The sequence below is a fragment of the Cyphomyrmex costatus genome, unplaced genomic scaffold (assembly GCF_001594065.2).
Source record: "Cyphomyrmex costatus isolate MS0001 unplaced genomic scaffold, Ccosl1.0 scaffold413, whole genome shotgun sequence".
In the NCBI taxonomy this organism is placed as follows: Eukaryota; Metazoa; Arthropoda; class Insecta; order Hymenoptera; family Formicidae; genus Cyphomyrmex; species Cyphomyrmex costatus.
This window is the reverse complement of record NW_017278351.1, coordinates 382,435-400,906: the sequence shown is the minus strand read 5'-3', so window position 1 is coordinate 400,906 and position 18,472 is coordinate 382,435. Positions and strand designations below refer to the sequence as shown.

Genomic DNA, 18,472 nt, shown 5'->3' with positions numbered 1-18,472 from the left:
TCTAGCTTTGACCGTTATTAGGCTTCCTTCTTCTTGTTTCAATCATATATTTTTTGAAAGTGATGCCGATTTTGACCGTGCATTGTATTTCATTTTGATTTTGTTTATCTCACGAATCTAGACGATGCATCTGTTTTGTTTTCAATAAAAAATGCTATAAATCTGAAATTAATAATGTTTCTGTTTACGTTACTTGAAACATCTACTATGGTTATTATTATTACATACTGACATAATTTATTATACTCACATATTTTTTTTTAATTTTATTTTTAATTTTTTTAAACAAGATATGTGAACTATATTGGGCAATATTATGTTAGATTATATTAAAATAATAAAAAATAATGTTACATTCATATCACATTTTTATTCTTAGTGTAAAAATATTTTTAAAACTATTTTTAATTAATAATTATAATTATAATTTTTATTTCTAGTTTAAAAACTGTGCGGGCGAATCATTGGCAATAAAACTGAAACAGGGTGTCCATTCTGACTTATGTCTTGGTTCTTACCAGAGTGACTTTAGATAATGTATGGTTAGTGCTACATTTAGCAGTACAGTGGAATAAACATATACGCAGATGTTTTTGCTACTGTTATCAATGTGTCAAAAGGCCTATTTTATATTTTTATACATTTGGCATTGTGATGCTATCGCATCACATGATATACGTATATGAGACAAAATTATATCAAAATATATTGTATAATATATAAAATTATAAATAAATTTCTGTTTGAAATGCTGTAAATTATAGGGCTTAAAATGGGGTTAATAATGATAAGAAAGTTTTTACATAAATATAGATATAGTATCAATAAAATAATCTTAAACTGATAAAGATTTCAATACAAATATTCTGTGTTTATCGTACGTACGTATATTTAGATGACACATAAATTTAACATGTATAGTATGCTTCTTTATAACACAAGAAATGAAAAATATTGCTATCAAACTATATTTTTGTTATAACAAATTTTAATAACATAAATAACATTTTGTAATAATATCAAAGTTACAACAATAGTGTAAAATAAATAAAAGCACTATAAACTTTGTTGATTATTTAGTAGATTCTTGCGCAACTTCCTAGCTAATAAACAGCTCAAATTCTTAAAATATGTAAGGAATGTTTAAAACAGTAACATAGGAACTTATCAACAATATCTAATTTGTTAATGTTATAGATAATTATTGTTAATTTTGTATGTTATTAAATACTTTGAATTAAAAAAAAATAAATCATAAGACACTTATTCGATAATAGACTTATTGTTAGTCATTATTTTTGAAATTGTATATTATTTTGATAGTTTGAAATTGTTATTATAATATATATATATATATATTATATATGTATATATATTATGCTCTCAAAATAGTGCACACGGCAAAATATGCAAATAAAGGAAATGATGTAATATCGTAAATATATGATATAAATTTAAAAGTTGCTATTAATTAAATTTAAAATTAATATTTCTGTAAGATTACGCGTACCATATATGGTACATATGTTTTGTTACATTATGCATTGTTTATTTGATAAGTTTTTTCTTATTTTTCTTTATCGAAAAATAGATATAAATTTTTGTCAAGTTATACGGTCAATTTAAAAGAAATATTATCAGAATAAACTTAAGTTTATTTTGTCATTATAACGTTTTTAAAATTTTTGTTTCATATACAAATGTCTCAAATTAAGAAAAAATATTTATGGAATAAAATTTTGCAAATATATGATATAATATGATGTAAAGTTATATACGTTTAAAATTAGATATCTTCGAAACGGTACGATAATAATCAATGAAATTTTTCTAGATATTGATATAACCAACCTTCGTATTACATATACGTTATGGACTTGTCTTAAATTTCATCAAATGCAAACTAGAACCTTTTTAAATGGAATATAAGTTCTGATTGGCATTATTAAGAATACATGTAGCCAAGGGTCTCGAACAGCATCGATTTTATTTAAAAGCAAATACTAAATTGTACTAACTATATCTTTTACATGTACACATAGATATTGAATATGTTTGTCGCTCGTATTGCACGTTAACTAAAATGTAATCGTAAAAGAGTCTTTAGCATTTTCTTTCTTTCTCACTTTTTTCCTATCCGTACATAAAGATATTTACAAAGAAAAAAAAATTACTGCCAAAATGCTTATTATCAGTATTTAATTCATATTGTCGGTTGTCAGCGCCAGAGTAGTAAGAACTGATCGACGATTTGGATTCACCCCCAAATTTTCCCAATTTATCCAGGATAAGCGTGCCGTCAGATCTGCAATAATGATCGTGATATTCAGTATTTTAAATAGTGTGTGTAATATTATCTAATTTATAACTTAAGTGAACTATTTATAAGATTAATTTTATAAATATGTAGTAATTTGTGTTCTATTAAAAATTCGAGAAAGCTGTATATTGCCAATTTAAAAAAAATAAACGATATTTGATAGATGAATGATCTCTATATTTATCTCTTTGCGGTCTCTATATTTAAATTTCATTGAAAATCTGTGGGTAATTCTAGATGATAGATTAATAAATGCGGAATAACTAATAAGACCTTCTATTTTGAAACATCACAAGTGACATAAAAGAATCTGGACATAATATTTGAAAAGTTCAATTGAAAATGTAAAAAAAGACTTTGTAAAACTTTAAGTTAAAAAATGTTATATTATTACTGGTTAATTATATTATTGAATTTTTAATTTTGTCACATTTAAATATGTAATGTTTTAGAAATAAATACAGCAGATTGTGCATTAACTAAAAAATTGATATTTTTTAAATGAAAAACATTTAATTAGCAAATAAGTTTTCAATTATATCTTTATAAAAATTTGTAACAAACATTTTTTTTTAAATTTGTGAAGCAACCAATTTTATAAACAACATGGCTTTTGGCAATTAATGAAAAATGATACTCGATATCTAGAAGTTGTTTACGCTTATAATTTTTTCAAACTTTTATGCTTATAATTTTTAATGTGTTAATTTACATTTGAAATATTTAAATAATTATAAAAATAAATGTTACCGCTCGTGTTCCATTCAGCGCGTTCGCCATTTATTTCACCCCTAAGACACCTCTCAACGTACGTCAAAGGGTCAAGCCTGGCTGCCAGAACCTCGCGTAAGAGAGCAATATATGCTATGGCCAGGCGTAAAGTATCAATCTTCGACAGTCGCTTTTCGTAAGGAAAGGTTGGTACATGGACCCGAAGCTCGTCGAAAGCCGAGTTGATGCTGCTAAAAATTGCAATCACACTGACAATCCGCCCGCGCGTATCTTCTACCGAAAATATAACGTAAATATTTTATACATATATTTATATAACCTAAATATGTATATTTTACATATCTATGTATCCTGTAATAAAACATGACATTATGAATTATTTTATTATTAATGTAAAACGACAATATTATATATATGGGTAAATATAAGCAACAATTGATTACTTTAGTGAGTGATAATTTACAAACGTGGCTTTAGTTTTATTGTACTGTTAGTTAAAAAAAATTTTTTAATTATTTTTTTTTTTTACATCATATTTTTAATACATATAATTAAATACATTTTGAAATGAAGTCTACATTGCGTTTTTATACATTTTAGGTTTTTATTAAACATATGCAGAAGTTTTAGTCTTCGGTGTAATTATTTTAAATTTAAATAATTTCTTACACTTTCATACATTTATAAAATTAATGTTAAGAAATTTTAAAAGTCAAATCTCACCTTTTTGAGGTGCTATTAAACACCAAGTTGATTGGAATATTGTTTCAATTAAACAATGAGATTATATGTCCAAAAAGCATTATCAGAAATTGTTAATTTAGAAATGTATTCAGTCAATTGATAACTATTATCGATAGCACCATCAGCTTGCGGTAAACTTCTGTGAATGATTTTATGTAAAAAGGCAGCTAAATTGTGAATGAGACTATGACCGATCGATGAAACTATGACACGTAGCGAATAACGCATTTTTTTAATGTAGTTTTTTTTACTCCATATGCCTGAGGTAACAATGGATGTACAATTTAATATCCTACAAGTGGAATCCGTAACAAAACCATGCTTTCAACCTTTACAAATTTAACATTTTTTAATTTTCTTTAGTCGTGTCAGATTGTGGTACAGCAGAACAACTCTTCCTAATGGCAAAGTTTCCTCAGATCGACAGATTTCGCGGTTGACGGAAATAGGAATCAGACGTTAAGAACTTTTAGGAATCATAAACTTCAAATCCATGTAAATTGCGAACGGTGTCAGATAATCGAATTCTGCGAGTTGATTGAGTCGTGTGCTACTCAAAATCTATAAGTAATGTATAAAAAGTAGAGATTAACTTGAGAATTGATAGAAATTTTTAAAAAAAGTGGTAAGAGTAAACGAAAAATTTGACATTTTTTAATTTTCTCAATTGTGTCTGATCGAATTAAAATCTAACCACTTCTTCAAATGACGAAATATCACCAAATAACCCGTTTTTTTGTTTTTATTTTATTTGACAAAAACCATTCCTGGTTATGTAAAAGCTGATACATCATCGACATTTACGTTATCCGATGTATACCGCGAGAAGGTTGCTCGGTTGCACCAAAATCTTTTTCGATCTTGAAACGCAGTTATGAACAGAATTAGAGTATTAATATATATCTCATATAAAGTTGTAGTTTAATAATTTTTAATGCTAATAAGCATCTTAGAAGGATATTAATAATTTAATGTACTATCTATTAATAATTTTATATAAATAATTTTATTTGATTTTGAGGACTTTCGAACCCGACATGTATAGGTATGCTCCGAAATATTTGAGCGCTGATAAAGGCCATGGATTTGGGACCCAATCTCCTGGCAGAGTATTATAAAAATATTTTCCAATTCAGATCCGCGGTATCAATTCAGACTCTTCTTGTAAGATTTGCTCTGATTGAAAATAAGTTTAGTTTTCCTAATTGATTTATTCTCGCCGGTCTAATATAATTATAATTATTTGTACATGTCTCTTTGAAAAACAGTAACGTTTCTTTTACTAATTAGTGATTATTGCCGAAGCCTCGGTTGTCAAATAGTAATGTCCGCACAGAATACAGAAGATTTGACTGAGGTAATATAAATCTTTTGCATTAAATTAAATTATTTACAGTTCTTAAGATTAGCATCAAATTATTAATATCATTTTACTAAGATATTTATTAGTATAAAAAATATTAATTTTTTTGCAAATTTAATATATATGATATTAGTATTCCGGTTCTATTCACATAATTGCATTTCAAAACCGAAAGAGACTTCGATGCGCAGTTTGCAGAATTGGATATATGTATAAAAACTCAATCTGAAATATTTAATCACTAAAATCCTTTTAATAATGAAAATAAGTTTATTTCTTTTATAACAAATTCGATTAAACGCAAATTGATGTAAAGATACGTTGTTAATATAAAGAATTATTAATTATAATAAAGATATATGTTTTTAATATACAGAAATCGATGAAATTATAAAACTCTCAACACATTTTGTTTTTATAAATGGAATATAAATTTTATAATTTAAAATATTTGCATTTCACTTTTCCAAAACATGGATTAAATTAGTGTACAACGGTTTTAAATACATTAATGTGCACTAGTGCGTCTAATCAAATTTGCTATTAATTGTGTGTATTTACGTTTATTTCACCATTTTAGGTATAGGCGACAGATTATATTGTAAGTACTATAATTGAGTCATTTTGGGATCGAATAATTAATACAATATGTACATAATATGTAATGAATTCGTCTTTTCATACCCTATAAAAATATGAAAAAAAATGTTATTTAAAAAAACAATTCAGCTTTAATTTTTTATTAAGAATAAAAACACTTTTTAAATTTTGATTACCTAATTATTCATTAAAGCAAATTTTTGTTAAGAAGATTTTGTTGTCAATTTATCGAAAGTATCTCTAAAATCATGGCGACCAATTTAAAGATTATATAGGCTACTATATACTCTGTATATAGACTAAATTACATTTTATTGCCAATTACTTTCGAAAATTCCTTACCTCAGCATACGTTTTCTTTCACGAATATTAGCCGCGTGTCTTTGAATTCTATAAGGACTGCCATTTGGATAATAACCTTCTTCTACGCCGTTCATCTCTGTGTCATCTGAACGAAAAATTTATATGAACAAGTATTAATTAAATAACTTCATTATTACTTCATTATATTATTTATTATTTGGTTTAGTAGTTTATTACCTGGCGTTGAAACTGGCACATGATAGTGCAAAGGAGAATGTGTATGTGGCGATGTGTGCGAGATATGTTGCGTGGATCTGCCTGCATAAACACATGAAGGTAATTCTGCTAAATCTTCTTCAGTGATATCGCTATTGTATCCCACGTAATATTGAGTACTGTAAAATTATAATAATTCAAAATTTGCTTGTGTTATTCAGGTATTAATTATATTATTTAATATTTGTTTTTGCACAGTTAGAAATTTTGCATTTGCGGAACTTTAAGTGATAACCAAAAATGATGTTTTCTTTTATTTACATTCTCTAGTATATGCACATATATATAGTATGTATGATGTATATATATATATGTATACATATATGTGTATACACACACACACACACACACACACATATGTGTACATTGAGAAAATATTTATTAAATTCAAATAAATATTTCTTTAAATAATCTTAGGAATATTTGCTAACTGTATTGGGTGTACAAATAAGTTTTAAATCCTCTTTTGTGTAACGTATAATTTAAATTTAGAATTCAAATACTTTCACGCTCTTTTGATATATGGTGGCGCTTAATGTGTACTATTAAGAAAAACAATTGACTTCACACAATTAAAAACTTAACTTCAAGAATAAATGGTTTTAAAATGGCGAGCGACAAGCAATTTATTCGACACTGCATTCGATATGAATTTCATCAAGGAAAAAGCGCTGCTAAAATATATGAATCAATTTGTCCTATTTTTGGAGACAATATTGTATCCATAAGTACGTGAGTTTTGGTTTAGGCGATTTAAAGATGATTTTAATGTTAGCCATAGAGAACGTTGTGGTGCTCCTCAGCAGGTTACAGACAATTAATTGCAAGCATTACTCGATCAAAACTCATGTCAAACACAAAAAGAACTTGCATAGCAACTTGGAGTAACTCACCAAGATATTTCAATTCGTTTACGGCATATGGAAAAGATTCTGAAGGAAAGAAAGTGAGTGCCGCATGCATTAAGTGAAGAAAACAAAAATGATCGTCTTGAGAAGTGTTTGAAACTGTACAGCATAGAAAATCTTTCTTGTGGAAAATCATAACTGGTGACAAAAAGTGAATTTTTTACGATCATCTTAAAAAGAAAAAAATATTATGTGGATCCACAGAACAATCCACTACACGTCAAAACGTAATATCCACAGCAGCAAAGTTATGCTATGATCTGGTGGAACATGAAAAGGTGTGCTATATTACGAGCTGCTCCATCCGAATGAAACGATTAACAGTGATCGCTGCAGTCAATATTTGATCCGTTTAAATCAAGAAATCGAACGAAATCGTCCATTTACTGGCAAAGGAAAACGTTCCGTGAAATTGCTTCGTGACAACGCTAGGCTTCATATAGATTTGGTAAACCTGTAAATGTAAAGAAAACGTTGCTACCGTTTGGTTGGGAAATTCTACCGCACCAGACGTATAGCCCAGACATAGCCCCTTCAGACTATCATTTATTCCGGTCAATGCAAAATTAACGCCTTGTCCGGTGTACACTTTCGAGCATTTGAAGAAGTGCGAAAATGAGTGGATAATTTTATCGCATTGAAACGCGAAACCTTCGCTTCTGAAATTCGCAAGCTACTCGAAAGATGGCTAAAGATCATAGATAATGTCGGGGATTATTTTGGTAATTAAGTATGTTTTTGTTTCTAAATAAATAAATATTAAATTTCATTAAAAACGCTTCAAAACTTATATTTGTACACCTAATAAATACATATTTATTATTAGATTAACCGGAAAGTTCCGTCTGTTTAGCGGCGAGTATCTATAGCTGGAACTGTCGACAACTCTAATGTCTAAATCAAACTTAATTCTTTAGTTTTACCATTTGTCAATAAAATTCAGAATATGAAAGTATACGTTTGTATCAATAACATTGTTTTTTATTGCATCAAAAATGTCGAAATTTGAGTCAAATAAACGTCATTTGCACGAAGTGTTAATCTTTTGCTTCAAATAGGACAAAACTGCAGCTGAAGCTCAAATCCTTGTAGAAGTTTATGGTGATAGTGTTCCTTCCGATAAAACATGCAAAAAATGGTTTCAATACTTTCAAAGTGGTAATTTTGATGTGGAAAACAAAGAGCGTTCTGGACGGCCAAGAGTATTTGTAGACAAAGAATTGCAGGCATTGGTGAATGAAGACCCATGTCAAACGCAAAAACAACTTACAGAAGCATTAAATTGTGCTCAATTTATTATATTGTTATTTCCGATCGTTTAAAAGCCTTAGGAAAGATCTACAAGGAAGGAAAATGGATCCCATATGAACTGAAGCCAAGAGACATTGAAAGGTGAAAAACCACCTGCGAAATTTTGCTAGGCAACAAAGAAAGGAGTTTTTGCATCGAATTGTGATTGGCGATGGAAAGTGGATCTATTTCGATAATCCAAAACGCCGAAAAACCATTTAGGCCAACTATCGACATCGACGCCAAAATATTCATAGGAAGAAGACCATGCTCTGTATTTGGTGGGACTAGAAGGGTGTAGTGTACCATGAGCTGTTGAAATTTGGTCAAACAGTCACAAATAATCCGTTTGAGCAGAGCATTGCGCAAAAATTAAACGATTAGAATATGAGACAAAAGTAACATAAAGTGATGTGCTTCATGACAACGCTCGACCTCACGTCACTAAAGGTGACTAGAGGTAAAACTATTAAGGAATTGGAAGCACTTCGCTGGGAAGTGCTACCCCATGTGGTTTATTCACCAGACTGTGCTCCTTCCAACTACTACTTGTTTCGGTCAATGTCACGCACTTGCTGAGAAACGCTTCAATTCTTATGAAGACGTCAAAAAATGGGTCTCTGACTGGATAGCCTCCAAGGATGAATCATTCTTTCGCCGCGGAATTCTCGCTTACTGCCCGAAAGGGAAAAGTCATTGCTAACGATGGCCAATATTTTGATTGATGTACTTTTTCATTTTATTTCTTAAATAAAATCATATTTTTTACAAAAAAAACGGACGAAATTTTCCGATTGACCTAATAGATATGATACAGGAACCATTAGTTTGATTCAACTATCACTTTTTTCATTTATTTAAATATTATTTCACCGAAAGTAAATATTCTGCTAGAATTATTCAAAGAAATATTTATTAAAATTAAATAAATTTGTTGTGTATATATAGATATTATATACATAGAGTATACATATATTTGATATTAATTTTAGATTAATTTATGTAGCTAATAATAACACAGGACTACAAAAAAATTTTAGAAGGAAACACAAACTAAAGTAGCTATTTTTTAAATAAATTTTTTCGTTTAATCTGAGTTTGTAAATTGTTTTGCTTTATCACACGTCTAGTTTTTTTTTTAGATAATAGAAAAAAATGATAGAAAATAATGTTAAAATTGAAACATTTGCAATTAACAAACAGTTAGGATATACACAAATGACATAAAAACTGCATAACCGTAGCATAAAGCCACTGGACCAATGAGCATCCGATATAAAAACACTATGGATTTACATAATAGATCTGTTCTTCATTCCTGCATTATCTGATACACTATCTTGGTGCACACGGCACATAGTACAACAATGATCCCCTTTACACCATTAGGCTGCGTTCGAAAACACTACCCGACTACCTCCGATTATAACCATCAGTTTGTCTTTGTTTAATATTCGATGAACAACAGAGTTAAAATGATACTCGGAGGCACTCGGGTAATATTTTCGAACGCAGTCTAAATTGTTTGGTACGCGTATCAAGTCAATGGGGAATAAAACATTTGATATGTCCTTGTTTACATTGTTTCATCTGAAAACAAATTAGGGTTTTTAATCCAGATAAAATCTCAACTCAGCAATTTGAATTAAAAGTGACGACAAATTGTGAGTAGCTGTCGATTTATGGTCGCTGGTTTAGATTCTCAGTTTTTATTTAGTATTAGAAATATACTCAAAGGAAAAAAAAAATAAGCTAGACAATAATCATCCTCTTATTGATAGCAATTATTGTGAAAATAATGGAAGAACGTGCAACGCAAATGTCCAATTTATATTCTTTTTGCATGACATTTTTACTATTGTAAGATATAAATAAGGTTCCTTCCGTCGGACAGTATGGCTTCGCAACGGGACTGTTGCTTGCTAATACGAACAGGCCTCGATTCAGGTTCCGGCACCGGTGGAGCGCCTGACATATTTTCGCGGCCTAGCCTTATACTATTGTAATAAATTTTTGATTATAACTATTTTTAATAATCTTATAACTTGTAACAACAAATAGCGGAATTCAATAGTCCAAAATAAATCAAGCGTTTACAGAAGGTACGTTTGGTAGGACGCTATTAGCGCTATTTGTATCATTCTATCTTTATTTTACATCTAATAAACAACAAAAATAAAACGCTCCAAAAGTAATAGAATTGTTTGATACGCGTATCAACTTGGTCTGATACTCGCGATTCGGGAGTATCAGACCAGAGCGCACTAAAGTAATCTAGCGTTTATACCGAGCGCATCAAGTGATTTAATACTACTGATGTGATACTTGATCCGCGTATTAAATGCTCGGTGTAAATGTAAACTAAGGCTACATTCCAAAACGTTCTCTTCGAGGAAGATTATTTTATTTTATACTATAGTATAAGTTACGTGTACTAGGTATATATTTATACAGTAAAATTTTCCTCGGAGAAGACGTTTTGGAATGTACCCTAAGCCAATAAATTAAAGTAAAACAAATACACGTTCGTTTTGCTTCAACTTATTGCACTGTGTGCACCAGTTCAGACAGTGCAGGAAGAAAGAACAGACCTAGTATATCATCGGTCCAGCAGTTTTTTGTGACATAACAGTTTGCTGCAGGAGGAATGACATGTAGTGGACTTGCTGTCGGAGTTAGTGAAGCTTATAAAATTAATAATAACGTTTCCAGTAACGCGAGGTGCACAGCCGAGCATTCATTTTCTTCTTTAAGGAGATTAGTGACTTATTTGCGGAGTACCATAACGCAATGCAGATTAAATTCTGTGAACATTTTACATATACACAAAGAAGAAGTAATGAAATTAGATATAAATGAAATGAATTTATAAGTCGAAATGTAAGTCGCCGTGCAATGTTTGCATTACAGTAGGAAAAAAAAGAGAAAAATGTTTTACGTATTCATGTAGAGCGTGAAAGTATGTCAATTATTAAAAAAAAAAATTGTCGGAAATATGTGCTTGGTGCCCCCCAAAGTTTCTCACAAGTCAATGCCCCTGACTGCATCCTTTTTGCGTTTCAACTGAAGAAAAATGTAGCGGAAGCTCAAGAAATGATTTACTCGGCTTTAGGCGAAAACTCTGTATCGTACATACAGTACATGTAAAAAGTGGTTCCAAAGACTTCTTGATGGCTATTTTAATTTTTTTTATCATAGAATTTGTCGACTCAAAAGAACCATCTTTTTCCGAAGCAAAATCTGACTAAAAGATGGCGAAAGTGAATGCGGAAAATGAAGGGGATTACATCGAAACTTTATAAAAAGTATCGGGAATTAAGTTGTAGACCTGTGTGTGTGTGAGTGTGTGTGTGTACATTCACATTACATAATATTTATATTATATAATGTATCTTTATAAATAAAATCAAATATTATTTATTTTTCATCATTTATTATTAAAAATAATTACTTTTGTTTGATATATACTGTGCAATATATGTTTTGTTATTTAAATTCGTTATTCATTATTTAATTTTTAAGAAAAAATTAATTATATAAAGGACCCCGCACACTCCTTATGAGAAATGGAGTTCCGTGGATTTGGCTATAACTTTGCCAATTTGTTATTTAAGTCATACTGATGAAAAGTTATCATGGCCACAACTTAATCCTATAAGTCATTTTCAATGTATAGTCGCTCAAATGTCTGTAATAGTACGATTTTCTATATACATCCTAGGTAGCAAGATGATGTCAAATGACGTCTTAATAACATCTTTAGCATTAATAACATGTCATTAAGATGTCACTTTACGTCACCCTGTTACCTGGGATGTCATTTTTCATATTCTTAGCGTTTTTCAGGATTAACGTAGACTTGTTCAAATAGGATCAACGCGTTATTTCCTCCGCTACGATTGCGTGTTGCTCGCGTCTTGTTAAAACTACAATCGCCGAATTATCTATTAATCTCGTATATTAGTCAGTTCGTATATTTTCATTGTCATGTGCTTATAATATCTGTATAATCTCTGTATAATATCTGTATAATATCTGTATAATAAGAGTTAATAGAACACATTCTTAAGAGAACGGAATGGCAACTCAAACGATGTTGTCGAGTGCGTGTAACGGAATGCTTTTGTACAGAAGATTTCGAAGAAAAGTCAATCGTATAAGATTGATAAAGGACTCTTATTATAAACATAAACGAAAAAAGTTAAAAGGACGTTGTAAGAGTCAAAAGAAATAATTTAAAACAACAATTAAAGAAAGAAAAACGCATATATGTAATAAATTAATTAAAAAGTCAATCGCTCAGATATACCAACGTCCTTGATTATCTGCGATAAATCGGGGACGAGGAATGTGCGCTGTGACGGCGGATCGCACCATAACAAGACATTGTTAGACTGGCGAACGACGCGCGGATTATACAGATATTATAAGCACATGACAATGAAAATATACGAACTAACTAATATACGAGATTAATAGAATAATTCGACGATTGTATAGTTTTAACAAGACGCGAGCAACACGCAATCATAGCGGAGGAAATAACGCGTTGATCCTATTTGAACAAGTCTACGTTAATCCTGAAAAACGCTAAGAATATGAAAAATGACATCCCAGGTAACAGGGTGACGTAAAGTGACATCTTAATGACATGTTATTAATGCTAAAGATGTTATTAAGACGTCATTTGACATCATCTTGCTACCTAGGACGTATATAGAAAATCGTACTATTACAGACATTTGAGCGACTATACATTGAAAATGGCTCATAGGATTAAGTTGTGGCCATGATAACTTTTCATCAGTATAACTTAAATAACAAATTGGCAAAGTTATAGCCAAATCCACGGATCTCCATTTCCCATAAGAAGTGTGCGGGGTCCTTTACTTTAGTAATAAGTAGACTTATTTAAATAATTTATTTGCTTTATTACAGTTTTAAATTTACAGATTAAGAAACTTTATTTGTTATGTAACAAATAATGAACAATGAAGAATTTTCATCCTTTACTAATTTTTTTTCTGTGCTAACATTAAGATATTTAGATAGCTAAATATGAATACATAAAATACAACATATAAGGTCATTATATATGTATAAATAGTAAATCAATTACACATAAACAAAAGAAATCACTGAATATAAGATGTAAAAAATAATTTAACACATTTTTTTATAGAAAGAAATATCTTAAAATGATTCCACTTTACACTTTATTATTAAATTTAATAGAAATAATTTAAATGACTTTAATTTCTTCTCTATATGAGAGAGTTGTAAAATTCAACTGCAACATAAGTCCAACATACAAATATCTAACTGTTATTTATATAGGTATATTTGTATATTTCTGTCTATATTGATACATATAATGTTACAAATCCCAATTAAACGTTAAAATATCTGAGATAAACGATCTGGTTGGATTATAGAAGTAATAATTCTGGAAAACGAATATATATATGAATCAGAATTTTCTGATTAAATCTACTTATAGAATTCTAGTTGAGATAACTAGAATTCTGATTGATATATGTATATAATTATTCAGATAAAAATATAAGAATTCTAGTAGATTTTTCTAGAAGTATTGTATCAATCAGAATTCCGGTTATCTCAACTAGAATTTTAAACTTAACGAGAAAGTAACTCTGATTCGTCCATTTTTAATCAAAAATTTTTTCAATAAAGAATAAGTAGAACATTACACTTTTTTATATTTAAAATTATACAAAAGTTACTTATACGTATATGTTTTATATTTTTTTTATTTGTTATTTATATGTGTTGAATGAAAATTTGAATTTCTTAACGTGATTAACCAACTGAAAGAGAAAATGAGAAAAATAGTACCTGGTACAAGCCACAGTGGAATCTGCAGGTTTTGACGCAGTGCTGACTCGATGGCGAATCCTTTGACTTCTGTCCTCAAAGTCGTACGAGGAATGATGATTCGCCATAATGCACGCTTTCACAATCTCATTCGTTGTTGGTATTCCCGCAAATTATATTTCACGTATTGTATTAACTAACAACCATTAAACGTGACTCAACTTCTTTCCTATACCTCTCTTTTAATTTCTTTGTTTAGAAGATTCGGAATCCTTTCATAACACGCTGATTTGCGATAAATTTTGTGTTAATTTTGTGATCTCTCTATTGATCCACCTATAGTTAATTGATTGTTCAAACAAAAGTGTCCGTACGGAGAATACGCGGATTTGAACTATTGACGATGTCCCTGGGGAGGCTGCTTTATATATGAAAAGCGTCGGGCTTGCATGAGGGATGATCGATACCAACCCCTGGGCGGGTTTGTGGCCAATGGCGAGCCGAGACGCGTGTTGAACGTAACTATCAGACGCGCACGGGATTGGCGGGCAGACGCTCCAACGAGGATTTTATCGGCTAGGACGACGTACCCCCGTAGAAATTTTATTCGTCCCCACCCACTATTGCCCGTCGTCATCTCAACAGCAGACGCGGGGGCGGATTTATTTGTAGGGAACACGGAGGGAGCATGACCAAGAAAGGAGGAATAGTTTTTCAATTTCACCAAGCACGAATAAAATATTATCAACGTTCTTTTGATTAAAAATAATTTTCTTTTTTACTTCTTTAGCCTAAACTTTCCTTTTCTTCTCTCTTCGCGCGTTCTTTCACTCTCGTTTCTTTTATATTTATTTAATGTATAGTATATTAACATTTTTAATAAAATTAATTAATTTTAGCTTTGTATATGCCAAAAAAAATAATATTATAAAATATGGAAAAGTGATGGAATATTAACTAAACGGAACGTATAGCTAAATATAAAGAGGAAAAGAGAGGTACCAATCATATCTACTATTTATACATATATTTCTAACGTTATTGATATTGTAAATGTATTTACACAAGGATGCAATTAATGTGATCCAGATATGTCAAATTTTTGTTTTGCTATAATTCCGTTGGTCATTTTAATCATTGCCCATTTCATACAACTTAAAATTTGCATAAGGAGCCAATAAATACGTTAAACTTTAGCTGCATATATTTTTAAGTACATTATTGTGTATACTTTTGAGTGCATTAAATGTCTATTATATATAACCGTTAGGTAATTATATTAATAATATATCACAAATAATTTTTAAATACATAGGTTTTTATATAGCTTTCAAGATATTTTTATAATAATATACTTGGTTAATACTGTATTGAGTATACAAATAAGTTTTAAAGTGTCATTTGTGTAACGTATAATTTAAACTTAGAATTCAAATATTTTCGCGCTCTTTTGATATGTGGTGGCACTTAATGTGTACTAATAAAAAAAAACAATTGATTTCATACAATTGGAAATTTAACCTCAAAATTAAATGGTTTTAAAATGGCAAGTGACAAATAATTTATTCGACACTGCATTCGATATGAATTTCATCAAGGAAAAAGCGCTGCTAAAGCGTATAAATCAATTTGTCCTGTTCTTGGAGTCAATATTGTACCCAAAAGTACGGGAAAGATTCTGAAGGAAGGAAAGTGGATGCCGCACGCATTAAGTGAAAAAAACAAAAATGGTCGTCCTGAGAAATGTTTGAATCTGTATAATAAACAGCATAGAAAATCTTTCTTGTGGAAAATCGTAACTGGTGATGAGAAGTGAATTTTTTTACGATAATCCTAAAAAGAGAGAACATGTGGATCCAGGACAACCCACTACACGCCAAAACGCCAATATCCACAGCAGCAAAGTTATGCTATGCATCTGGTGGGACATGAAGGGTGTACTATATTATGAGCTGCTCCATCCGAATGAAACGGTTAACCAGTGATCGCTACAATCAACAATTGATCTATTTAAATGAAGAAATCAAACGAAATCGTCCTTTACTATAGGCCTCATAGGTTTGGTAAACCTGTAAAGGAAACGTTATGCTATCGTTTGGTTGGGAAATTCTACCGCACCCAGCGTATAGCCCAGACATAGCCCCTTCAGACTACCTATCATTTATTACGGTCAATGCAAAACGCCTTGTCCGGTGTACTTTCAAGCATTTGAAGAAGTGTGAAAATGGATGGATAATTTTATCGCATCGCGAAAGACGAAATCTTCTTCGCTTCTGAAATTCGCAAGCTACCCGAAAGATGGCTAAAGGTCATAGATAATGACGGGGATTATTTTGATAATTAAATGTTTTCGTTTCTAAATAAACAAATATTAAATTAGTTGATAATGTTTTTATATTATGTTGTTTTATATAATTTTAGGAATTTGAACTGTCTATTGACTAGGAAGTATCGCGAGAATCTCCTTAAACGCGCGCGTGAAAAATAGGATACATCATATAACTTGTGCTTGTAAAAATTTCAGTTCGTTTCGTTTATAATAGCCTGAGAAAATATCGTCTAGAATGATATTTAGAGAATAGTGAGAGCCGAGGTCGGTCGGTAGCAGTGTCTCTTTTAAGGGCACGATTATTGGCCTTCTCAATACTATGAATAGGCCAATATTCAAATGAGCTATGTTTAGTGCACGCGCGGCGATAGAAGTGCGGCGATGCAATTATGCGAGGTGTTAATACGATCACAATGGTGGTTTGCCGGGGTTGTACCACTACTACACGGTACCAGGACAAAGTTTTGTCCCTGCTGAAACGAGTTCAGAGCAAGAGGGCGGTTCGCGGTCGATTCTGGCTAGAGACATCGCCGAATTGTTATTGACAGGCCTACCGAACGACAATCTGCTGATATATAATTGGGATTAGACTTACTGCGGGAATACAGTATAATGCATATACGAAGCCCTATCACTACACAAGATTGATCTTTCAATCATTGCATTCGTTTTACATATTTCTATCTACCATATACGTTGTGTAATAAATTTAAAATTAATGGGACAAAAGAGTTGAAATAACAAATATTACCAAATTATTTTAGATTACCTTACAAATAATTTTAAAATGTAATTTATAACAGTAAAAGTAAAAAATTAAAACTCTTTTTTATTTTTAAGATTTTTAATAACAGATTCTAACTCGTTTTTCAACAAATTACATCAAAAACTTATATCAAAGAGATTTATGTAAATTTATATAAGTTTAAGCACACAGAGCTTCAAGCACATTCAATTGAATAGATATATTACTTTGAATAAATATTGCGAAGAATATTACTACGTCGATTCGCCATCAAAGGTCTATAGATATTCGCAAAATTCTCGCAAATGCTTTGATACGCGTATATCTCTTTATATAGAATCTCGACTAAATAACTCTCTCAGGCATATAAGGTAGGCTTCCACTACAATGCCTTACTGATGAGTCCAGTACTGTGGAAGCTGGGACGAAACGCCATAATTACGTGATATCCTTCGCAATATATTAGATTAATTTAAAAAGATTTTAACGAAATTATTGGCTCATTGCCCTTATCTCTTTATATTAGTTGTTGAATACATATTGATACTTATCACAAACATTTTGAATCTATTTATATTTAATAAATATTTGAGACAAACAGTTATTTAAAAATCTATAAATATTTACATATTTATGCATAGTAATGCAATTATATCTCCTCCACGAAACATCAAAATAGTAAATAAGTATAATATAAAAAATTGAAATATATACAATATACATTTATAAAATGTTTATAATAAAGAAATAATTTATACATAGCATTGTATATTGAATGTATTAACTGTAAAGTATCTAAATTTTCATAGTTATAACTCACAATACTAAAAAAGTAATGAGAAGTACATTTTCAAAGAAAAACAGGTTAAATGAGATATCACAGTAATAAAAATTTGAAATTGAAAATGGGACAAAAATATAAATTATATCTTGAAGATCAATCAACATATTTTAATTTATATATTATCTAATCGTATATCACACAATAGAGATTTATCTAAAGATTGCAGTTGTCAAAGTCAAATCC

At 30.2% G+C, this 18,472-nt stretch overlaps 1 protein-coding gene across 2 annotated transcripts; it reads right to left on the bottom strand.

Moving 5' to 3' along the window:
• Positions 1–2,156: 2,156 nt before the first annotated feature.
• On the bottom strand, positions 2,157–14,577 carry LOC108777187 (48 related 2). Of its 2 annotated transcripts, none has more exons than XM_018544008.1 (5): positions 14,393–14,577; positions 6,300–6,457; positions 6,102–6,207; positions 3,071–3,282; positions 2,157–2,305 (listed from the first exon to the last, which is right to left on the bottom strand). In XM_018544008.1, the coding sequence occupies exons 1-5, from the start codon at positions 14,497–14,499 to the stop codon at positions 2,199–2,201; spliced, it is 690 nt and encodes a 229-aa protein (XP_018399510.1). In that variant the 5' UTR covers positions 14,500–14,577; the 3' UTR covers positions 2,157–2,198. The 2 variants fall into 2 exon arrangements, with proteins under 2 accessions (XP_018399510.1, XP_018399511.1); XM_018544009.1 differs by having other exon boundaries at positions 3,071–3,279.
• Between the last annotated feature and the right edge of the window lie 3,895 nt (positions 14,578–18,472).